The sequence below is a fragment of the Myotis yumanensis genome, unplaced genomic scaffold (genome assembly GCF_028538775.1).
Source record: "Myotis yumanensis isolate MYYU_CA2020_CCGP unplaced genomic scaffold, mMyoYum1.0.hap1 SCAF_4, whole genome shotgun sequence".
NCBI lineage: Eukaryota > Metazoa > Chordata > Mammalia > Chiroptera > Vespertilionidae > Myotis > Myotis yumanensis.
In genome coordinates this window covers 48,242,195-48,268,129 of record NW_027223755.1, presented here as the reverse complement: position 1 = coordinate 48,268,129, position 25,935 = coordinate 48,242,195, and the positions used below count along the sequence as shown (strand labels likewise).

General features: G+C 36.3%; 1 protein-coding gene and 1 non-coding gene across 3 annotated transcripts in view; one reads left to right on the top strand and one right to left on the bottom strand.

Annotated features, from left to right (window-relative positions):
• The window catches only part of TMEM161B (transmembrane protein 161B), a 71,625-nt gene that overhangs the window by 7,215 nt on the left and 38,475 nt on the right, over positions 1-25,935 (top strand). For both annotated transcript variants that reach the window (XM_070412301.1, XM_070412300.1), the window contains exons 2-4: positions 8,956-9,059; positions 20,405-20,488; positions 23,080-23,177. In XM_070412301.1, coding sequence (XP_070268402.1) covers positions 8,956-9,059; positions 20,405-20,488; positions 23,080-23,177 — 286 coding nt within the window. The remainder of the gene's footprint in view (positions 1-8,955; positions 9,060-20,404; positions 20,489-23,079; positions 23,178-25,935) is intronic.
• Positions 14,776-14,877, bottom strand: LOC139009612 (U6 spliceosomal RNA). The gene has a single exon (XR_011471345.1). It is a non-coding gene; the product is annotated as a U6 spliceosomal RNA (small nuclear RNA).

Here is a 25,935-nt window from a genome sequence, read left to right as displayed (position 1 = left end):
TGAAGGATGGATTTTGGTCAGGTTTTATCAGTTAATCACATAGTGGCTGAGGTTCAGATTTCTTCTCGATTTTCTAGCTTTTCCTCTGACTTCTCTCCTTTACTACTTTCCAAAAGAGGCTTAGTTCAAATAATAGTAGAGACAGTTCTCTTGGTTAGTTTTTGGTTGATGTAGGTTAATTCCTAAGATCCAGTTTATACTTTGGTTTTTGGTCCACTTTATAAATAATTTGGTTCTTTTATTTGCTCTGAGATAAAAGCTCAAAGCAAAATTAATTGATTTTAGAAAAATCAGAAGATATTCTAAAGTGTTCATTTCCAAGAGAATTTATTATTTTTTTTACTGTTGTGCCATGGTTTTGTCCATGTTACAAAATCAAGAATGAACAAAACTTGCTCCAAAGGAACTTTGAAGAAATAAATTTGTCTCTAAATTGCCAGTTCTGGAAATAAACATTCTCTTGCTTTAAATTGCAATGGTTGTCCCTTTTGTTTCAGCAAACATTTAAAACTCATACTTTTATCTAAAAAGTATTTCTTCAATTATTCATTATTTGTTAAATGCCATCTGTATGTCAGGCATTGTTTGTTTTTTAATTTTTTTAAAAATTTTTAAATAAAGCTAGTCTTTTTGCGGGCGAGGTATTGTTTTTGACAACAGAAATATAACTGTTTATAAAACAGTTCTTTTATGGGGCTATGCTTTATTGGGACAATCTCATGGTAATCACATGAGACATAATATGTTAGTCATGGTTAATGCAACAGAGAGATAAAGCACAGTCATTTAAATAGGGCATTTCGAGAAAGCCTCAAGAATAAGGTGATATTGGAACAAATGTGAAAAAGTGTATATATATGTGTGTGTGTGTATATATATGTATATCCAGCCTATATGCCTATGTTTTATTTAATAAACTGCATTTTTGTATCATATTTTTAGTTTTTTTAAGTTATTACATTTCGTGAGAGAATACAGCTCATTCACTCAGAATATCTTGATGTTACATTCATATCTTTTACTTACATAAAACAGACTTAGTAATTCTATTGTTAAAATAGATTAAATATCTTTCATGTTTTGGCCATGAACAAAAGATTTACAAAAACCTGGAACAGTTTCAGCTTTTTTTTTTTTTTTTTATATTTTATTGATTTGTTTACAGAGAGGAAGGGAGAGAGATAGAGAGCCAGAAACATCGATGAGAGAGAAACATCAATCAGCCGCCTCCTGCACATCTCCCACTGGGGATATGCCCGCAACCCAGGTACATGCCCTTGACCGGGATCGAACCCGGGACCCTTCAGTCCGCAGGCCGACACTCTCTCCACTGAGCCAAACCGGTTTCAGCTCAGTTTCAGCTTTTGATACTTGGATATTGAGACTCAAGATCCTTATGTCTGATTATAATGTTTTATTTAAAAAAAATTTAGATATTATGTAAATCAATCTGCTCATATAAGTGTATCTTTAAAAGTGACTTTGGGAAAAGTACAATAAACATATTGCTTGAACTGGGTAGTACATTAAATATGTGCCTTGAATAAATAGTCTGCTTGAACTAGAACTAGATGACCTCTATAGTTTGACTCAAGATTCTGTGATTTTGAATATGTGGATTTGTGAATATTATTGATGCACATTTAGTTGAATGTACATTGAAGGAACCAAAAAAGAAGGGAATATTCAACTTATATTAAGATCAAGAAGAGTTTCATAAAGGATTGATTGGACTAGGCTTTTAAGGGTAAGTAGAAGTGTGTCATATGGATAAGAAGTTGAATTTTTTCCTCAGTAACAATAATAGCTACATTTACTTAGTGATTAAAATATATCTGCTCTACTTATATTAACTCATTTAAATCTTTATGAGTAGTTAAATCTTGAGGGATTTTTTTAAACCTTTTTTTATCTTCTGGATTTTTAAAAAATTTATTTTAATACAGTTGGCATACAATATTAATTAGTGTCAGGTATATAACATAGTGATTAGTCATTTATATGCCTTACAAAGTGATCACCTCGATAAGTCTAGTACTCATTTGATACCATACATAGTTATTACAATATTATTGACTCTTCTTTAGATTGTACTTTACAACCCTGTGACTGTTTTTGGAATTGAAAATTTGCACATCTTAATTCCTTCCCCTTTTTCACCCATTTCCCTAATCACCCTACCCCCCCCTTCTGGCAACCATAAAATGTTCTCTATATCTGTGAGTTTGTTTCTGTTTTGTTTATTTGTTTGTTTGTTTGTTTGTTTATTTATTTATTTATTTTTAGATTCTACTATATGGTATTTGTCTTTTTTTGTCTGATTTATTTCACTTAACATAATACCTCTAAGTCCATCTATGTTTTAACAGATGGCAAAATTTCATTCTTTTTTATAGCTGAGTAATATTTTATTGTATACTAGAGGCCCGGTGCACAAATTCGTGCATGGGTGGGGTCCCTTGAGGTGGCCTGCATGGATCAGGCCCCAGCTCGCAGCCCTGCAGTCCCACCGCCCCATAGCCCCCCTGACACTCCACCTTGGCTTGGCGAAGCCACCTCACCTGCTTCACCATCCCGCCTGCAGGGTGATTGATTGGGGCTGGGCCCCTCCAACCCTGCTCCCTTAGCGCCTGGGAGCCAGGCAGTGGCCCCGCCCCCCGCCGCATCCACTGGTCGCCGCCTGTGGGGCAATGGGTGGAGCGATTGGGTCCCCGCTCACACCCTCCTTGGCCTGGCACTGCCCGCTCACCTGCTCCACCATCCCACCACAGTCCTGCTCTCGTCGGGGCCTGTTGGGGCCAGCAGTGCCTCCACTGCCACTCGCTGCCAGTGCCATATCGCTGACACCTGCCATGTTCTGTGCCGCCTCCTGGTGGTCATCACAAGTCATAGTGAGTGGCCAAACTCCCAGTTGAACAACTGCCCAAGGGGACAATTTGTATATTAGGCTTTTATTGTGTAGGACCGTGGTCAGCAAACTGCAGCTCTCGAGCCACATGCAGCTTTTTGGCCCCTTGAGTGTGGCTCTTCCTAAGCCTTAGGAGTACCCTAATTAAATTAGTAACAATGTACCTACCTATATAGTTTAAGTTTAAAAAATTTGGCTCTCACTAGAAATTTCAATCGTCGTACTGTTGATATTTGGCTCTATTGACTAACGAGTTTGCCGACCACTGGTATAGGATATGTACTACACCTTCTTTGTGCAGTCATCTATTGATGGACACTTAGGTTGCTTCCATATCTTGGCTATTAAAAATAATGTTGCAGTGAACATAGGGGTACATACGTCTTTTCAAATTATTGTTTTGGATTTCTTTGGGTAAATACCCAAAAGTGGAATTTCTGGATCATATTTTACAGATGTAGGAATAGAGGCACAGTGAGATTAGAATAACTCATCCAAAGTCATACAGCTAGTGGAATTAATTTTAACCCAGACTGTTTGGACACTGTAACTGTACTTTTGTGCCAGTCTTATTATTTATCTTTGGTAAGTTTCAACATATGAAAAAATTGAATTTAAAAAATATTTTTCTGTAGAAATAATATAGTTTCTGATTATTATATTTCTAGATAATCTTTCCCAATCCAGTTAATAACTAATATTACATCTGAAATAGTGTTAGAGAAATTAATTATTACTTATTTCTAAGTACCTGCAGAAAAGTTCATTGGGTGGAACTCAACCAAAATCTAGCCAGGTGGAACCACTCATTATTTTGGATCATGCCATTTATTCTCTTTGAGTAAATATGTCTAAACATATCTCCTTTTCTGTCTGTGAGAGGGCTACTTCTTTAACCTTGTAAGCTTGGTTCAAATGTCACCTCTGAACCAGACATTCCCAGCTCTCCCAGGCAGATCGATCTATCTGTCATCTATCTATCTATTTTAAAAATAGATTTTTATTGATTTCAGAGAGGAAGGGAGAGGGAGGGAGAGAGAGAAACATCAATGATGAGAGATTGGCTGCCTCCTGCATGCTCCCCACTAGAGATTGAACCAGAACCCAGGTGTGGCATATGCGCTGACCAGGAATCAAACCATGACCTCCTGGTTCATAATAGGTTGACACTCAACCACTGAGGCACCTTGGCCGGGCTCCCACATAGATTTAATTACTTCCTTTCTTGGAGTGCTCCCATAACAATGGACTGACCTCTATGATACCACTTATCACATATTATTTGTAGGTGGCAGTGAGGGGTAGTTAACACTTTAATATTTGATAAAACCAGTGCATGATGGAGAGAAATGAGTTGTCTTCTCATCTTGAACTTAAATTGGTTCCCATGCCTAATCATATTATAGCCATATCAGTGGTATCTACATATCAGAAGATAGAATAATTTTTAGATAGGTATTTGTCTAAAAAAGAGTATCAATTGGAGAATAATTTTGTTAGTTGAAAGTTTAGAAAAACAGTTTGAATAGCTAGAATTAAACATATTTATCCAGAACTATTTAGAGGTGGGAATATTTTACACTCTAGAGCAGTGATTTTCAACTGGTGTGCCATAAGAATTTTTAAAACATGCAAAACCTGACTATTTAGTCAGGGAAATTATACCTTTTTTTCAGATTGGCAAAAAATATATAATTTTTGGTGCACCACAGAATTTTTGTAATTAGTTTATGTGTGCCATGAAATGAAAAAGATTGAAAATTGCTGCTCTAGACTTCAGACTCCAGTACTGCCTGAATGAAATGCCTCTCCATGTTACCTTTTGCTCTAAATCACTACTCACCTCTCAGCCTGCTACTAATTTGACTTTAAGTGTGTCATTAAGACAGTAATTGAATGGAACACTTAGTGAATTTGAACACTGATCCACTTGGTAGTTTGTTTTACTGTAAATTAATACAACTCTTGCCTTATCATTGCCAGTCTATCTCATGTAGATTGATTGTACCAGCAAAGCATGTTTTCTGTGTATTCTGAAAAGTTGAGGATGCAGCCAAGGTCCTGTCCTTGAAAAGCCTGTCTGAATCTTGCTAGTTTATTTCCTTGAGTTTCCTTCAGTTTACAACTATTCTGTCTGTAGTTCTAGGATTCTACCAGTCACCCAAACTAAAACATCCTGAAATAAACTTTGAGGCATTCCTCAGTTTTATTCTACAACTATTTTCCTTCATGTTCAGTCACACTCAAAGTTTGATTGATTTTCTTTTGACGGACTTTATCTTTGTTCTTTCCTTTCTAGTTTCAATCACTTCTACCTTAGTCTTAGGTTTTCTCTTCAATTGATCAATGTATTGTTCTAAGTTTCCTTATATGTTACTTGCATTATTTCGTCTTCCTACCCTTACCTGTTTGAAAGTTTTCAAGGTCATCTTTTTAAACACATCCGCTAAATGTGTCCTCTTGGTTTTAAAGACTCAACACTCTGCCTGGCCAGCCTGGAGTAGTGGTTGAGCTTTGATCTATGAACCAAGAGGTCACGGTTCCATTCCTAATCAGGGGACATGCCTGGTTTTTGGGCTGCATTCTGAGTGGGGGGCATGCAGAAGGCAGCCGATCACTGATTCTCTCTCATTGATGTTTCTATCTCTTCTTCTCCGAAATCAATAAAATAAAATAAATTTTAAAAAAGACTGGACAATTTAAAATTCTTTTATCCTATTTCTTTTATTTATTTATTTATTTATTTTAATTTTTTTTTTTTATTGCTTAAAGCATTACAAAGGGTATTACATATGTGTCCTTTTTTTTCCCCACCCTTGACAATTCCCCGGCTTCCCCTACCCCCCAGTGTCTTATGTTCATAGCAGTACAATTCACCATAGCTAAGATCTGGAAACAGCCTAAATGCCCATCAGTAGATGAATGGATTAGAAAACTGTGGTACATCTACATGATGGAGTACTATGCTGCTGTAAGAAAGAAGGAACTCTTACAATTTGCAATGGCATGGATGGAGCTGGAGAGCATTATGCTAAGTGAAATAAGCCAGTCAATGAAGGAAAAATACCACATGATCTCACTTATCCTATTTCTTGTAATTCTTGCCATATACTAAAGTCTGCTTTGGTTGAACTAGACTTTTTGCTGTTCCATGGTTACTGTATGTTCACATTTGTCATTTAGCCTGGAATTCCTTTTGTTTTACTCTGCCATCTATGTGATTTAAATTTCTACCTTCATCTACTCTATAAAACTTTCATATCCAAATTTTTAAATTTCTATAACCCTTTGTTCATTTGAAATTGGGTTGCAATATTGTCGAACTAGACTTTTTGCTGTTCCATGGTTACTGTATGTTCACATTTGTCATTTAGCCTGGAATTCCTTTTGTTTTACTCTGCCATCTATGTGATTTAAATTTCTACCTTCATCTACTCTATAAAACTTTCATATCCAAATTTTTAAATTTCTATAACCCTTTGTTCATTTGAAATTGGGTTGCAGTATTGTCTTAATATATGTATTTATTGTTACCTAGTATGATAATCTTAGATAATCTTAGATTTTCATATTCTGTTAAGACAGATTCTTTTGTAATAATGCCATTCATTCATTCTTTAGCCAATATATAGTAAAGTGCTCTACTATGTGCCTTGACCTATTTTAATTGTCATTGTGCTAAGTAGGAGACTTGACGTGAGCTGGTGAATACACACTACAATATAGAGTTGATGTATTATAGAACCGTACATTTGAAACCTATATGATTTCCCAATAAATTCAATAAAAATAAATAAATATCACATTATACTGGTTTAAAATATGCATGTTATTTCCTCAGCATAAAAAAAAAATTGGATAGTCAATTTGAGTGATGTGAAAGAAAAAATGTCTTTGATGTTAGGTGAATATAAAAGTGGTTTGAACCTTAACCCCATTGGTAGAATTTAAAGTATTAAAATAGCCACAGTAACACCATAGTTGAGGTAAGTTTCAAAGACATTTAAAAAACAGTCCTGTTTAAGAGCCATTTTTACTTTTTTTTTTTTTTTGACAACTCTTTGTACATATTTGTTCTCTTTAAATTGGGCATTGGGATTTTTGCTAATTGATTGATGACAACTCTATATCTAGTAAGTAAAATATCCATTTGTGATGTGAGTTACAAATGGTTTTTTTCTAGTTAATATTTGACATTTTTTATATTGAGTCCTCATGTAGAACTTTGATTTTTTTTTAAATTAATGAACTTCATTTTTAAGAACAGTTTTAGGTTTACAGCAAAATAAATTGGAAAATATAGGGAGTTTCTATATACTCCTGTCCTTACATGTGCAAAACCTTCCCCACTATGGACATCCTACACCACAGTAGTACATTTGTTACAATGAAATTTGATTTTTTTTCAACTTATTTTTTAGACTGATATGTTTTAAAGACTTTATTCTTTATGTTAAAAACAAATGTTTTCCTATAATAATAGTGATAACTATAACAATAACAGCAAATAGTAGTAACCCATTGATTTCTTACTCTGTGCCAGGCACTATTCCTAATCACAGCTTGATTAGATAGGTTGAATTATTAGCTTCATTTTATAGAAAAGGAAACTGGTACAAAATATTTAAATTACCTGTTCAAAATCAAACAACTAATAGATGGTGAATTCTAACCCAGGTGGTTTGGGCCAGAATTCATGCTCTCAAAATATACTATTCTGCTTTTTAAACATATTTTTATGTACTTGTTTGGTAAATTAAGTTTGAGGTCAGAATTCAACCTTATTTTTGGACTGCTAGGATAGAGATGCCACCAAAAGGGAGTATAAAGAATTGATCATCAAGGTGGGAGTAAAGCGATGGATGTGGAAGACCTTGTGTGAAATTGCTGATATTTACGATAAGGAAATATAATTTGTCAAGATGAAGTGATTTTGATGGTAGGTGTTTCAGTGGAATGAAATGAAGCAGAAGTCAGATGTTAACTATGGGGAGGTATGAGAATGTAGTAGAAGCAGTGAGAATAGTCTTTTGAAAAGTGGTTGTGAATCTGAGGAGACAGGAGGACGATAAAGGAAAATAGTTATATTTTTTGGAAAGATAAAAAGACTTGGAGGTGTTGCAGTGCTGATAGCAAGGATTTAAATAGAGAAGAGATTAAAGAAGATGCAGGAAGGAAGCTACTCAGTGGTTGAGGTTCCTGAAAATCAAAGAGAGGATGGGATATGAAGCACAGATGTAGGGATTTGCTTTGTGTAGAAATGCTCTATTTCTGGTGGGTGTGGAAAACATCTAGATTATTAGATACAAGTGATTGTGAGCTTGGTGGCAAGTGAGAGTTCACATTTGATTTTGTGTATTTTCTCTGTGAAATACATGTCCTCTGTGAACTGGAGAGTTACAAGTTTGAGGCAGGTTGGAGGTGTAAAGAGGGGCGGAGGTTTGAATTTTAGCTATCATGGAGAACAGGAGAGGGATTGATGAGACCAAACTAAGGGGTTTTTGGATGCTGTTGAAGGCCCACTCGCTGGAAGTTCGTGATGACAGCATGAATTAAAATTATTTTCTAGTGACTTTCAGGCCAATCTTGACATATCACACTTAATATAATTAATACTCTAATTGTTCACTACCACTGTAGAATAAAAAAATAGGCATACTGCTTTGAAAGCGTGGCAAGCTGGTATTTTATGTGTATTGAACAGTGAATTTGGAGAAGGATAAAATATTACTAATTTTACTTCATTTTGATACCCTTACATAATGGAGAACATTTCTTGGGAATATATTTTGAATGTATATGCTAATTCATTTAACTTTTTTTTACTTGGATGTGAAACTTGGGTAACTCATAGAGGATTGTAAGATGTGATTGCATGTTTTAAGTTTAAACATATGTGGTCTTGAATGCCTAAATGCCAGATTAATACATATTTTAATAGCAACTCCTCTTTCTTAGAGTATCATTGTCAAAGTGGATAGAAAGTTTTCCATTTTGTTCTCAAATCTAACTTCATTTATTGTTAATTTCTTTTTTTTTTTACACAGGGTGTGATAGGTATACAGCTGGTTGTTACCATGGTGATGGCCAGCCTCATGCAGAAGATTATACCTCACTATTCTCTTGCTAGATGGCTACTCTGTAATGGCAGGTAAGTCAAGTATAGGCTGATTGTGAGTAGCACTTTCAAATCTCTGTTTAATTTACCAGACTGATTAACTTCCTAGATAGTTAAATGCTAATTCCTATTTTCTAAAAACATGACAAAGGAAAGTTATGAAAAAAATCTAACTTCCTTATTTTTCTTGAGATATTAGTAGTTTACCTGTTTAACACAGAGGTAATAGGGTCATGGTCAAGAGTTCGGTACCACCAACCCCCCTTCCCTGTCCCTTTTTGTCCTGGCCACTGAAAATACCACATAACTTTTTTAGTTACCTTTTTTAAAGGTTCGTCAACAAAAGAATGAGACTATAAATTGCAGTGCTTAAATATTTCCACATGACCTATTATTAGTGACTCAGTTGAGTGTTTACTATGAGTTAGGCAGTGATGGCGAACCTTTTGAGCTTGACTTGTCAGCATTTTGAAAAACCCTAACTTAACTCTGATGCTGTGTCACATAGAGAAATTTTTTTATATCTGCAACCATAGTAAAACAAAGACTTATATTTTTGATATTTATTTTATATATTTAAATGCCATTTAACAAAGAAAAATCAACCAAAAAAATGAGTTCGCGTGTCATAGGTTCGCCATCACTGGAGTTAGGGGTTCTTTTACCGCAGAGAATTTTGAACTTTAATTTAGTAAGGAGGGGGTGAAGAATTTTGTAGGATTTAATTTTGTCTACTGCACTATAAGCTTACTACTGTCCTCATTCCTTTACAAAGGAGCTAAGTTGCCTTGCTGAAATTTGTACAGTAAAACAATAAAATCAAAAGTAAAGAAGTATAGGAGATATAGGGTGGCAAAATCAGGAAAACTCTGCATGCAGAAATACATGCCAAAATTGTATGTAATTATGAAAGGTGAGTTATAGTTTTGGTACCATGACTATAATTTTACTCCAATAACTCATCTCCAATAAATAACCAAATTCTGTTATTGAGTCTTTTGTTTAGACCTTTAGAAGTTAGGAAACAATGGATAGCTCTTTCTAATGATTTTGTATTCTGCAAGATAAATAATAAGCCTTTAATTCAGGACCATTCTATCAAAAAAAACCCTTAAATTTTCTCCATAGAATTTATTTTCCAGTTTTAATTATTTATATTCTTTCTTTGTATGCTTATACTTTGTCCATATTAGTGTTTAAATATAGAAAATATTATTCAGATTGCTTAAAGTGTGTGTGTAAAGTATGAGATCAGCTATTTGAGAGTGTATATTTTATTAGCAAAATAAATAATGACTGAAGTTTTAGTAAAGTTGAAAGCGTCTATCAGAGCTATTTATAAGTGAAAAAAATCAATCATCTATAACGGGTGGGGAACCTTTTTACTGACAAGGGCCATATGGATATTTATGACATAATTTGCGGGCCATACAAAATTATCAACTTAAAAATTAGCCTGCTCTGTTCGGTCAAACATTTAATCAGTTCACTCCTAATGCCTTGGTAGGGCCAGACCAAATGATTTCAAGGGCCTTATATGGCCTGTGGGACAGACCTTCCCCACCACTAATCTATAACTAGATTACTTGTTTTGCCTTGTGTAATCTTGTTTACTTTTTTTTTTTGCTTAGCAAAAACCCTTTGCCATAGATCATGAAAGAGTAAACATCAGCTGAGCAAATTATTATTAATCTAAATAAACGGAATCTGAATTAATAAAATAGATAAAATACATTGCACATTTCTAGACATTTATGATGAGTCTCCCATGAAACTTCTAGTTCTCTTTTGGCTGTAAAGATCTTAGCAATTTTGTCCCATTTAACTGTATAGACAATTTCCATGTTTGTACATAACTTGCTTTTTTCATTTATTTCTATAAAACATTCACAGGCAAAAACTGAAAGACTTAAAATCTGATTCTCTTCTCTGTTAATATTAGAATAATGTATTTTTAAATCTTCACTTTTTGACAAGTATGTGTCAAATATACACACTAATTTGAGTTCAACCTTTAAAAATAAGTATGAAGTTGATTTTTTTAATATTCTTGATTTACTTTTGTAAACATTAAATTTTAATTAATGCTCTCTCAAATTCCAAATCAGGTTCTAAGGGTACCAATCAAAATTTTCTAGTAATAGTTACTTTTCTTCTATAGTCACATTTCCTCCCTGTTTTGTGTTTTTAAGATCATCTACCTTTCTTTAATGTTAATTCTGAAATTTTTAGGTTATGAAACCAAATTGCTAAATCTTGTTTCCTAACTCTATTGAATAAGATAATTAACTTTACCATTTTGGGATAATTATTGTTTTATCAACCTTTTGTGATAATTTTAGAAACTTAATATTGAGAAAATCTAAAATTCCTTATAGATTGCTTATATAAATATTTATTGATTAGAAATAACAGTTTGCATTTTAAACCATTTGATGCTGCTGAGTTGAAAGAAATACCTGAGGCCATTCTTATTGGCTATAAAATGCTTAAAGGAATTTAAGGGAAGAGGCTCGTGAGGACTTTTAAATTATGAATAGTGTAGGATGGCTTGGGAGTTACCATATTGAGTAGAACTATTTAATAGAACTATTCAGGTGAATAGATGTGTATTAACCTGTGTGTGTATTAACCACATGACTTAATTAATTATGAGTGTGATGGAAGAAGCTTCTTTTCGTTTCTGTATATATCATCTTAATACTTATTTCAGTAGTAAATATCTTTAAATTATAAATAAATGTTTTATTTTTCACCATTATGGCTTCTCTTTTTATATCCTATAAATTAATTTTTGTCCGTGTCTCATCTACCTCTTCCTCTTTTGGAATGGAGGGTTTGAAGTGGCACTTGACTCTATTATTTTGTTTTAATGAGTAATCCTGCCACTTTCCTAAAGAATTAAATACCTTGAAGAAATAAGCAATTTTTGCTTGTAAATTAGCAGCCTGGTAATTTTTAATATGAAAAAATTGACTAGTTTTCTGGCTCTTATTAGGTAAGATTTATATATTGTTGTTAGTGCTGTAGATCTGTAGTTTTTGGAAAACTGCATAGTCTTTAATCTGGTTTGAATTCCATTAGTATTATCTTTGCCATGTTATAAAACTTCATCCTGATAAAAATTTTATTTCTTCTATCTCGTTTGGATTTGTACTCTCTGAGATAGAAGAGATGTATTTGGGGTGTGTTACGACCTCAGAAATCTCAGTGTGTGAATTTAATAAAAGTTTCTCACTTGGCTTTCTCAGAGAGGAGTGAGGGTCAAATGGGGGAGTCAGGGGTTGGGCAGCTATCCAGGTCGATCCTTCACAAAATGGTGTTTTAAGGATTCAGCTATTCTTCAAGCACTGACTTAGGGATTGTAAACTTTTGTCTTGTGGCGCCACTGTCCTCTGCTGCCTTCTAGTCCTCTGTGCCTGTTGGCAAGTCGAGAGAGAAGGAGGGGCTATGGAACTTTCTGGAGATTCTAGGAGCTAAGCTTAGAAGTAGATGTATCATTTTTGCCCATGTTACATAGGCTAGGGCCCTGTGGCTAGTTCAGGCCAAAGTACAAGGGAGTCTGGGAAATATAGTTTTCATTTTTACCTAGAAAGTAAATGCAGGATTGGTGAGTGTCTAGTAGTCCCTCTCCATTTTTACAAATGAGAAAACACATTTTAACTTTAGTCATGTTCACATACTGAAAAATGAAACAGATCAAGGCTTTTTTACCCCAGAAGTCTAACAGGGTGTACTATGGATTTGATTTTTGGATGCCCAACAACTCGAGACCTTGTCCTGGAACTGACTTACTTGAAAAGAGCTTTGAATTTGGTGGAGGTGAACTTTTCTACAACCACTGTGACTTCTGTTGGTAGATTCTAGAGTAATTTAAGATTTTCTTTTTTTCTACCCATTTTCCTAGCTGTACTTGGCTTTTAGAAGATATCCTTCAAGTTATAAGTAGTATATATCCTTTACTTACTGTATTCTTATGGCTTCTCTATGGCTACATAGTCACTTTTAGTCCTAAGCTAATTAAAAGGCACATTGAAGTAGAACTAAAGAAATATCTATTCAAATTATACCTCTCACCATTTGAGGTTAAATTTATTAAATTATAAATATTTTGTATTTTATTCGTTTTTTAAATAGGAAAATATTTTTCTTCCAGAAAGTATTATTCTCCTTTTTTTTATGCCTTTTTATATGACTTATCGGATTTTGTTGAAGGGAATCTTGCTTTAAACAAGAACTTAAGTAGTAAGTTCTCTTCTCCCAATAACGTGTGAACATGAAAATCTCAACTGTAACCTTGAAAAACTCGAAGGAGTCTAATGCTCTCAGATTGCCCTATTTCTCCCTCCCTCCTCCAAAAGAAGAAAACTCCTGGGAAGTTGGTGTTTCTGTACTTTTAGTGTAAACTATTTCCCTAACATAAGGAACACTTGTTTTAACAGTTGCTCAGATCCCCTAAAGATGTTAGTTCTTTATAGTGTCCAGCATACCACTGATTTGTAGCCAAAGTATTCTACTTTCTATTGTAATTAAAGTTCCTTTTTGTTTTGAAGTTTGCTTGGCCCCTCTTTTCATGGAGAGGTAAGTAAGTGATAGGTTACATTCTTTGTACATTTGAATAGTGGGTTTTGCATGAGGAGTAGGGTTTGCTTTTTCTCCTTTATAGCTTCTTTGATGAACCTGCTCTCCATTTTCCTGATTGTTTAGCTCAAACCTATGCATTTTTCTCTACCCCTTTGCCTTCCTAGGCTCTCACTTTGATGTGCTCCTTCCCTTCATATGTCCCTTATCGAAAATGGTGTGGTCAGATTTATACTGATTTTTGTCTTACCCAAAATTGGGTAAGGAGGGTGTAACAACACCTTCCTATTCAAGTTGCTCTAATTATTTCTGCCTGTTCTCTTTTGCATGTTGCCTGACCCACAAATCTGCTAGTTCCCTTTGGTGAGAGAAATCTACTATTCAAATGCACAGTAGGTGGGACCTATGACCTAAGGGAAAGGTTTAAACCTTCAGCTGCTACCCTTATGGAATGCCTGAGTCCTTGCTCTCCTTGCATTAGCTGTCTTAATTAACTTCCAGTTCCAGAATGTCATTGATGTTCTATTAAAATATCCAGTTATTAATAGGAGACTGTATATGTATAACAAACAATATTGTAGCTGCTTGTACTGAAAGGTTTTCTAAGTGTTAAGTGCTATTTATTTTCTCGTAAGTTTTGTTTTTTTTTGTCAAAATTTTGGAGATTTAGAGTGGAGACTCTAATGACCTATGTGTGTACCCTGAAATAGAATTTTGTATGATTATTTATGTATGAAAGCTTTTTAGCTTGCTCTGAGTACTAAGTTTTTCTATATTTGTTCATGTTCAGATTTCCATTCTAAATTTCTCAAATCTTTATTTCTGAAATACTTTTAAGTGGTTTGCTTTAAATGACATTGTTGCTTAAAGTCTTCAAAGGGTATGGATCAATATATTCTATGTTTTCTGATACATATTTTGTTCAGTGTTATTGAACTTCTTTAGTAAGAAAGGTTGTGGTCATATTTTATCTAAGAGTTTTATACCAGAAAATAATTGAAAGAACATTTTAATAATTTTGTGGTGTATAATATTATCTGAGACACTGACCATCTGAACATAAGTGAAAAAAGTAACTGAATAACCAAGGGGATTGTCATAAAATACATACTTAGCTAAAAGGCTAGAGGTTCAGTTTTTTAGGGAGATCCTATTAATGTTTTTAAAAAAATAGATGGAATGCCTCATGAATTTGCCTGTCATCCTTGCACAGGGGCCATGCTAATCTCAGTATCTTTCCAATATGCTGCTGAAATTAACACTTTTTATTTTTTAAAAAAGTTATTTTTTATTGTAAAAACAATACATGTCTATGATGTAGAATGTGATGGATATATTGATATAAAAGGAAAAAGAAGAGGTAATGGACTATATTCTCATCAGCCAAAGATAATCACTGTGAAATTTTGTTATTTTTCTAATTTTTTCCGTTTATAGTTTACCTTCAGGGTACATCATGTCCCTTTTGCCTAATATAGTAGCATAAAGCATTTTTCTCTAATTATATTTTAGTAACATTATTAACTGCTACATAGAATCTAAAGTAATAAACTTTTGTGTCTGTCTTCCAAGCCCCTGTTAGGAAGGCATAGTGCAGCAATAACAAGCATATTGCAAATAATTTAGCTGAGATAGACATACCAACTAACAGTAAAGGAGAAGACTAAAAATTGAACTTGAAGTATAATAGATGGGAACCATATGCTATAGATTAAACTGTGTACGAACTACTAACTATTGGGAAAAAATTATGCAGCTGTACTTCTAGGTTTTAGTTTGAATTCATGATCTCAGACCTTAGATGGCCACTTAGAGGCCTGGCAGTCTCTGTATGCTCTACTTCATAGACAGTTTTTCAACCCGAAAGCCTTTCTCCTGAAACATGCTTGTCTGCCTCAGCCTCACACTAACCTCTTAAAACCAAAGTCAGTTGCTCTCATCTTCACAGCACCAAACCTACAAACCTAGTTACACATGCAACCCTTCTTTTCTTTAATGGTATATATTTTAATTTTTGTCTATGAAGGAAGTATTTGTCTGTCATGCCTCAGTTCCTGCACTTGTACTCTGTACCCCATTTCTTCTAACCTTCACCCAGACTTTGCTTCTCTGTCAGTTGCTTTATTGTCTCTATAAACTTTACTGTCTCACTTCCTTATTAACTGTTTAGCTTCTACCATGTTTTATTTTCTCCTTAAGCTATCTTATTAATTCCTATGGATTTAAAAACCACAATTATGTAATGACATCAAAGTGTCTCTGAGTTGTAGACTGTAATATACAGTTACCCTCTTGATATTTTCACTTGATATGTCATAGGTACTTAAAAATTCAGCATACTTAAATTCTTTATTTCTTCCTGCTCTACTCCATTTCAGAAAATGTACCACCATCTTTCTCAAATTGGAAATGGTAGACATCATCCTTCATTCCTTTTTTTCACTCCCTGTCTTTAGTCCATCAGCAAGATCTGTTGATTTGGTATCCAAAATATATCTCTCTGCTCTTCTAGCCTCCCTCTAATTCACAGAGCAGTAAAAGAGATCTTAAAATGCAAATCAAGTCTTTCCTCCTGCCTTGAGACCACTACTTTAGCATAAAATCTAAACTCCATACCATGACCCGGGGGTTTTGCATGATCTTCTTTTCAGCCTCCTTCATGTGTTTCTCCTTGCACATGGTTCTACTGCCTTCTTGGTCTTTTGGTTACTGCAGTGTTCTCTCATGCTTTTGTGCTTTTGGGCATGCTGTTTTTCTGCCTGGAATGCTCTCCCCCTCTGTTGTTCTTATCCTTAGCTTTCTGGGTAAATGTCATTTCAAGAGTTTCTTCTAACCTAATACTTAAGCCTTACGTCTCTCATTCACACCACTTGTTTGGTTCTTTTGCATGGTACCCACTTTATGATTTTTTTGGTCACATTTTTTAAATAAATATTGATTTCAGAGAGGAAGGGATAGAAACATCAATGAAGAGAATCATTGATTGGCTATCTCCTGCATGACCCCTGCTAGGTAGGGATCGAGCCCACAACCTAGGCATGGGCCCTGACCAGAATCGAACCATGACCTCCTGGTTCATAGGTGGATGCTCCAACCACCGAGCCATACCGGCCAGGCTGTCATATTTTTTATTGGTTAAATTCTGCCTCAACTGGAATATAAGTATCAGCAAAGCATGGACTTAGGCTTTATTGTGTGTGGTTATACTCCATTACCTAGCAGAGTACTTGACCATAATTGTTGAATGAATGAATGAATGAATGAATAGAAGAGTAACAGACTAGAAGGAGCCCTAAGAGCACCCAGCAGAGCATCCTTAAATTCCAATTTTGAACAGTAATTATTCCTAATGAAGATGACCTGAGTTGTCAAGTAAGAAGTATAAAATAAATGGAATCCAGTTTAGAAATAAGAGTAAACAAACGAGTATATTTAAAAAGAAAATGGGTCCTAGAAAATGTAAGGGTCTTAAAATATTTTATTATAGGATTTTAAATGTAACCCAACTTTTCTTATATTAAGAGCTAAGCAATTAAATTTAGTCTCTAAATTGAATTATTGCTTAAGTGTTTTTTTAAATGTTATATACTCAGTTCTCATCATTTGTGTATTTTCTATTTGTGATTTGCTTACTTATTAAAGTTTATTTGTAAAATATATTCATTGAAGCACCACAAAATCCATAGCTGTGACACTTTGGAGGTAGTTCACAGACATGCAGAGGGGAAAATTTTGAATGGCCCTGTGCCCATTTTCCCAGCAATTGAGGCCTTATTGTTTCCCCTCTCATTATAAACAGATGTCCTTTTTGTGGTCTATTTAGTGCCACCTTTTTCATTTTTGCTTTTTGTTGATGACTTCACTATTAAAAATGGCTTCCAAGTATAGTACTGAAATGCCATTTAGTGTTCCTAAGCAGAAGAAAGCTATGATGTGTGCTATAGAGAAAATTTGCTGCAAATATTCATAGAACTCAGGAAAATACAATACTTACGATTACAGTTATTAGGTAAGCTTTGTTGAGGCATGAGTTATAGCTCTGTTGACTGGGCTGTGAACTTAATGTTAATGAATTAATATACAGTAGGTTCTCGGGTTACGTTGGAGATACATTCCTACCCACCTACATAAGCACCTACGCCACTCACATGGAGCACATACACAGCAGTAATGAAGTGAAACAGTAAAAAAACTTTAAAAGAAAGATAACAATTCCTGACCTCTACTTGTGGTTAATAAGTAATAAAAAACATAAAGCACATATGTACATACGTAGAAATGGTGGAACTTTTTTTTTTATAAATAAATGGGAGATGGCGACATAACCACGAAACGACGTAGGTCGAGTCCGTCGTAACCCGAGGACTGTCTGTATATAAAGTACCTTTAAACATAAACACACATATAACAAGATTATGTATTGATTGGTTGATGAAAATATTACTGACCAGAGGCTCTCAGGTACAGTGTTTGTGGCAACTTTATGAGAATCAATTGTAAGTTAAAATTCTGGACTTCAGTAAGTGCCTCCTAACCCATGTTAATTATAGTTTAGGGACTTTTTGGTTAGAATATATGTTATATTTTAAAATCTTTAAATTTAAGAGGAGAACTGAATTCATTTTGGTTCAGTGATCCTTTTGGGGCACTTAACAACCAGTAACTGTACATAAAATCTTCACTCCAAGAATTTTTCAGTCAGTGGGATATTCCATTTTAACCCATAACAAAGACACCTCCTGTTACTAAGGAAATTCCAAGGGCTTTTTAAAAATTTTTCATTGATCTTCAGAGAAAGAGAAAAATATGGATGTGAGAGCGAAACATTGATCAGCTGCCTCCTGCATTGTCCTCACTGGGGACCAAGACTCTAAACCCTTCGGTGCACAGAGGATGCCCAACTTTCTGAACCACAATTGCCCCAAGGGCTTTTGAGGCTGTGTGCCAAGAACTGGGGACAGTAATCAGATATATTCTTTATTTTATCACAGGGAGACTGCCTTATAAAAGGTAAAAGTGGAGTTTGCCAGATAGGTGCATAGGTTTTTAAAAGCAGAATCAGGAATGCCAAAACACCAGGAATGAAACACTTTGTGAAATACAATGTCATTTAGTCTAGGTAGATTGTCATGTTCAAAAGGGGAATTTTTGAAGGTGGATCCAGTAAAGTAGCTGGTAGCGAAATGCTATGGAACAGAAGGTCACAAAACCTAAACATATTTGGGCTTTATGTGTTTTAATTTCAATGGAAAATTTCCAACATATACAAAGAGTAAACAGAATAACATAATGACTATATAATGAATATCATGAACTCCTATGTACTCATCACAATTAATAGCTGGTTGTCAGTTTGTTTCATCTCTTCTGCCCTCCAAACATATTATTTGTAGCAAATATTACTTCATTCATAGATATTTCAGTGTACATCTCTAAAATACATGAGCTTTTTAAAAATTACTATTATCGCGTTATTACAGCTAAAAATTTCTAACATCAAATTTCCAGTCATTATTCACATTGTCAGTTCTGCAGTGTTTTTAAAAACAGCAAATCAATTGCTAATATTTTTTAATTGGCATATTTCACTTTAAAATTCTAGATTTTTTTTGTAATTGAAAAATAGCAAGCTCTAGCAAAACTGTTTCTCTTTTATGACAATAGGACCTTGGTTAGAGTCCTTGCCTAGCTGTCTTACTGCTTCACCCTGTGAAGTCTTATAAAGGATTTACACAGGCATATTTCTTGATAAGATTTGCATTACGGAAAAATAACTAAAGGTGGGATCAGAATGTACTTAGGAGAGTGTCCAGAGGGAAGGCATAGGGCAGACAGGAAGACAACCATCTTGATGGGATCCACAATGTGTGTGATCACTACCAGCTGGGCCTTCTGGTTCTCCACCAGTGTGGTACAGTGTTAATCCCCGCCTGAAGGACAAGTGGCTTCTTGGTGGGAACATCCCCTTTGCCGGCAGCTTTCTTTTCAGCCCTTGCCAACAGTCTCCGCTTCTTCTCCTGCTATGTCTCTGGTCTGTACTTATGGGCCAGGTTTAGCAGTTGAGTAGCTGTTTGGTGGTCCTGGGCCTGAGTGAACTGGTTAATGGCAGGAAGCACTTTTAGTCACTTCCAGAGAATAGCCTTTTGTCCCTGCAGCCAAATGTATTGGAGCCATTTGACAATCAGTTGTGATCCCTTTGGGGCTGGCACCACCTTCCTCCCCTTAGCCTTTTTCTTTTAGGATCTTGGATCTTGGGTGGCAGGCGGAGAGAGAAAGGAGTATAAAGGGTTTTTAAAATAACAACAATTTACTCTAATTTCCATACACATAAAATTTGATAATTCTCCAACTACATTAAAGGAAGGAAAGCAAAGCAAAGACTACTTGTATTTTGGGGAACACTCAAGGGACTCTCTTTTTATCAGTTCCTTTTGTGTAAATGAAGGGGTGGGTGGAGAAGTTTAATGTGCTGCTGCAGCTTGCCTGCAGTTTTCTGCATTTACTTTTAATAGTAAGCCTTTATCATCTTAATATATGTTAATACATTGTTAGTTGTAAGAAATATACCAACAAACAACACTTCAGGGTCTGGCATCTATCTAGTAAGTGCTTGGCGTTTGCTGGATTTGTATCTAAATAAATCCTTTTAAGTATCTATTAGTATCAGATTAGAGATTTCACCTGAATTTCCCCAGCAGTGTCTCCACAAATAGGAAATTCAATAAATATTTATAGAACAAATGAATAATTTTGGTGATTTTAATTGCTTTATTTAAAAGGATTCCTCTTTTTCTTAGTTTAAGATGGTATCAACATCCTACAGAAGAAGAATTAAGAATACTTGCAGGGAAGCAGCAAAAAGGGAAAAGCAAAAAAGATAGGTAAGTTATATTGTTGAATTTGTAAAGTGTTAAATATTTGACACAGTTTATCTAAGTACATTTTTGTACTTTGGTTAAAGTAACATTTACTAATTACACCATAAACAGTTGACAAGTTTGAGCTCAAAATCCATGATCTAAAATAATATTGACTCACCCTCTAAGAAAACCCCTTTTGTGATCATCTAATATATAAGCACAAAAATGATTATTTTACTTAAGCATAGTCAGCTATATTCTTCTCTGTGTTTCAGTAATGAAAACAAATAGCCATCATATTAAAATTCAGTGTGGGATTGATGGGGAAGACCCATAATCCATGTCTTTATAAGTCATTTAAAGATACCAGTTAGTTTGGATTCCTTCCCCCCTTTTGTTACCACTCATTATGATGATATTGGGCAAATTCATGTGCTTTTGACTTCTGTTTCCTCATTTTTTACATCAAAGGGGTAGACAAAATAACTTTTTAGGTGCCATTCAGCTGCTGAATATTATTTTGATGTTTAAAGTTTATAAAGAAAACGCTTAACCTGAACATTACTGAATGGACCACAGCAGCCTCATCTGTGAAATGGAAGGACCAAACTAATTTTGAAGGATCCTTTCAGCTTTAAAATTTTATGTCTCTATTTAAATAGCATTCTCAAAGAAAGTGTTTGTTAATTAGCCTTTCTGAATGGGCCTTAGTTTTAGATTCCTCAGTTGGGGATGGGGAGGACTTCTTACGACTTGAAACTGTTATTCTAATGTTATAAAATGTCAGTGAGAACGAACTGTCACCAAATTTAAAAATTATTTTTTATTGTTTTAAATATATCTTTATTGATTTTAGAGAGAGAGAGGAAGGGAGAGGGATAGAGAAAGATACATTGATTGGCTGCCTCCTGCATGTCCCCCACCAGGGATTGAGCCCACAACCCCGGGCATGTGCACTAACCAGGAATCAAATTGGGGACCTTTTGGTTCATAGGTCGATAGTCAACCACTGAGCACACCAGCCAGGCTAAAAATTCTGTAAACATTAATGATTATTTTGCTTGTAATTGGAAATTTGAAAAAAATGTCTTTTCTGATCTCACTACTATTCTCTTTTTCACTTATAATTACAAACCTTGAAGCTCATTAGATTAAGTGTAACCCTCCTTCTCTGAATTTCAATAGTTATTTTTTAAAAAAATATTCCTGCTTAATATTATAATTGCCAAAGAATTTTTAAACAGTTTAACTTAATCTACACAATCCTGAATATATGTTACTATTTTAATTTATATTTTACCTATGAGTAAGTTGTTGATCAGAGAGGTTAAATGAGTTGAGCAAGTTCCCATAATCCTACTAAGAGTCAGGATTTTAATCCAGGTTTTTTTAGTTTCTGCATTTCTTTTTTTTTTAATTCTTTATTGTTGAAAGTATTACATATGTCCCCTTTCACCCCATTGTCATCTCCCAGCCTGCCCCCATTCCACCTCTACCTATTCATAGCTACCATGTCCAACATTTGTAAAGTTTAGTTATGTAATATAGTATTTGTTTTACAAACATTTAATTCTTATTGTATGCTTTATAATCAATAATTTTATTATTTTTACAGTAGTTATTGTATGTTGAAATGCTTTACATTTACAAAAAAGTACACTAGCCATAACCGGTTTGGCTCAGTGGATAGAGCGTCGGCCTGCGGACTGAAAGGTCCCGGGTTTGATTCCAGTCAAGGGCATGTACCTGGGTTGCGGGCACATCCCCAGTAGGGGGTGTGCAGGAGGCAGTTGATCGATGTTTCTCTCTCATCGATGTTTCTAACTCTCTATCCCTCTCCCTTCCTCTCTGTAAAAAATCAATAAAATATATTTTTAAAAAAGTACACTAAATGACATTTTGTTCCTGGCAGCAATAATTATTTGACTTACTGACATGAATTAATATTTTTACTGAGATTTTCCTAGTTTATACTTATTTGAGAATAAATGCAAAATTGTTTCTTAGTATTGTAATTAGTGTTACTGAAACTTAGTTTATTATTTTTAATATATATCTTTAAAAATTAAATTTGTGTGCACCTGAAGATTTCTGTGGTTTCTTCCTTTTGTGATTCTTAGTAAAAGCATCTGAGTTGGCCTTTCATGTTTCTCATGCACATAAGTCTTAATATATTTCTTTTGCTCTGACATGTTTATAGCTACAGATCTGCTTATATGTATGTGTGTGTATACATGTTTAATTACAATGAGAAATGCATTTTGTCTTCACTTGCTTTTCCTTTGTCCCTAAAAAAGATGTTAGGTTGTCTTTAAATCTCCAGGAGACTGTAGGAGAAATGGGGTGAAATGCTAAACTAGCAATTAAGATTTTATTTCCATCACTAATCTGTCTTTTCCTGACAATCTGTATTCACATAATAATTTACATTCATAGTTTATAGTCCCCCTTTTAAAAACTTCTTTTGAGTACCTTACCTCCATTTTGATGAGTTATTAAAAGTTCTTCTTTTTCACTGAAATTTCAAACTGCATTTGTAATTGGTTTGATACAAAACTTGGATAACAATGTAGGTAACTTGTTTTCTTATTTCACTTGTCTGATTTTTATAGGAAATATAATGGTCACATTGAAAGTAAACCATTAACCATTCCAAAGGATATTGACCTCCATCTAGAAACAAAATCAGTTACAGAAGTGGATACCTTTGGTAAGGGATATCTTGGGCAGAGTATTCTGTAAATCTCAGTTTTATATTATGCTAGTAAAAGTACCTTTATCTGTTGTGGCTAGACTTTTTGTATGTTTTTCTAATCACTAAGTTAATTATTCAGAATATGAAATCTTTCTCAGAACTTAGAAGCTCAAAATGACTTCATTTGAATTGAATTTCTCTTTTCACCTAACTTATATAGTAAGCATTATTTTTTCCCATTTTTTAGCAGAAGCTGACTTATACAAGTTTGTTACACATTTTTTGTTCATGCTGAGATCAGTGTTCATTATTTCGAATTCTAAACTTTTTGCCATCTATCCTAGTCTGTTTCTTATAATGTGGCTTGCAAAAATGCATTTGTAGCCCTTGCCAATTTGGCTCAGTGGATACAGCGTTGGCCTGCGGACTAAAGGGTCCCACGTTCATTCTGGCTGAGGGCACATGCCTGGGTTGCGGGCTCGATCCCCAGTGTGGGGCGTGCAGGAGGCAACCAATTCTCTCTCATCATTGATGTTTCTATCTCTCTCCCTCTCTCCCTCTCTGAAATCAATAAAAAAATATATTAAATACATTTGTACATTTATATTGAATTACCTATATTTGCAGTAATTCAACTTTATGCTCACATTTAGTAGAAAAGAAAGTGATTTTAGAATAATAAACTGGATTAGGAATAGAACATTTTACTTCTTCAAGATTTACTTTTTACCCATTGGGTATCTCTGAATAAGTCATTCAGTTTTTTCCTGTGTATGTCAAGTGTTTACCCTACATAATAAAAGCCTAATACGCAAATTGTTTAACCGGGAATTCGACCTCTTGCTATGACATGAGCTGACCACCAGGGGGCGGCACGGAACGTGGCAGGTGTCGGTGACGTGGCAGGTGTCGGTGATGTGGCGCTGGCAGGGGGCGGCAGTGGAGGCATTGCTGGCCCCAGTGGGCCCCAACTAGAGCAGGACCAGGGCGGGATGGTGGAGCAGATGAGGGGGCAGCACCAGGCCAACGCGGGGTGCCAGTCAGGCTGCATGATCTGGGGCCCAATCCCCACAGGCCACCCCGAGAGACCCCACCCATGCACAAATTCGTGCATCTGGTCTCTAGTCTACACTAATAAAAGAGAAACATGGTAATTGGCGTACGACCGCTACCCTTCCCATTGGCTAATCAGTGTATCCTTATGCAAATTAACTGTCAGCCAAGATGGCGGCCGGCAGCCATGCACTGAAGTGAGCAGGGAGGCTTGCTTCCTCCAGGGACTGCAGACTCCAACGTTCCCCGCCTCACTTGCCGGCCTCTCAGCTGCAACTCTAAGCAACTATTACTATGTTGCAAATAAGAAGCTAAACAAAACCCGCTTTCAGTCAGCCCCAGACTGCAACATTGTATCCATGTTTTCAGCAGCGAGGCCTCAGAGCTAAAGCTGGCCCAGAATAAAAAAAAAGAAAAGAAAACAAGAAGCAGTTGGGAGCTTTTAGTCAACTGCCAGCGGGAAAACAGCCCTCAGCCCCTCAGCCAGCCTGGCCAGGCACCCCAGTGGGGACCCCCACTCTGATCCAGGACACCCTTCAGGGCAAACCAGCTGGCCCCCACCCATGCACCAGGCCGCTATCCTATATAGTAAAAGGGTAATATGCCTCCCGGCACCGGGATCAGCAGAGCAGCGAGGCTCCCGGCACCGGGATCAGCGTGACGGGGCAGCACCCAAACCTCCTGATCAGCCCTGCTCTGTGCCTGATAGGGGGGAGCTCCCCAATCCCCCGATCGCCCTGCGGCTCTGTGTGTGACAGGGTGCAGCGCACCAACCCCCTGATCGGCCCTGCTCTGTGTGTGACAGGGTGCGGCGCCCCAACCCCCCGCCCCCACAGGCCCTGCTCTGTGTGTGACAGGGTAGAACCATAACCTCTCCATCGGCCCTGCCCTGAGTGTGACAGTGGTGGCGCCCCAACCCCCTGATCGGCCCTGTTCTGTGGGTAATAGAGGGTGGCGCCCCAATCCCCCTCCACGGGCCTTGCTCTGTGTGTGACAGGGTAGAGCCATAACCTCCCCATTGGCCCTGCCCTGAGTGTGACAGGGTGCAGCGCCCCAACCCCTTGATCCGCCCTGCTCTGTGTGTGACAGGGGGCGGTGTCCCAGCTCCCCTATCGGCCCTACTCTGTGAGTGACAGAGGGGAGCTCCTCAACCCCCTGATGGGCCCTGCTCTGTGAGTGACAGGGGGCAGCGCCCCAACCCCCTGATCGGCCCTGCTCTGTGCGTGACAGGGGGTGGCGCTGCAACCTCCCCATTGACCCTGCCTTGAGTGTAACGGGGCGGTGCCCCAACCCCCCAATCAGTCTATCCTGAGCGTGACTGAGGGTGGCATTGCAACCTCCCGATCCGCCCTGCTCTGTGCATGACGGGGCAGCGCCCCAACTCCCCAATCGGCCCTGCTCTGAGCCTGACCAGGGGCTGCACCTAGGGATTGGGCCTGCCCTCTGCCACCCGGGAGCAGGCCTAAGCCAGCAGGTCGTTATCTCCCGCTGGGGGACCCCCCCTCCCCCCCCCAGTGCACAGATTTTTGTGCACCGGGCCTCTAGTAATTATATAATAACCATAGTGATAATAAATTTAAAATGAAAATATTTCAGTCCTAGAAGAGAAAGTCATCTAATGTGATATTCAGAACACTGGTTTTCAAACCTGACTGTACCTCAGAATCACTTGAGCAGCTCTTTAAAAATAAAGAATTCTCATATCTACTGTTGGAGATGC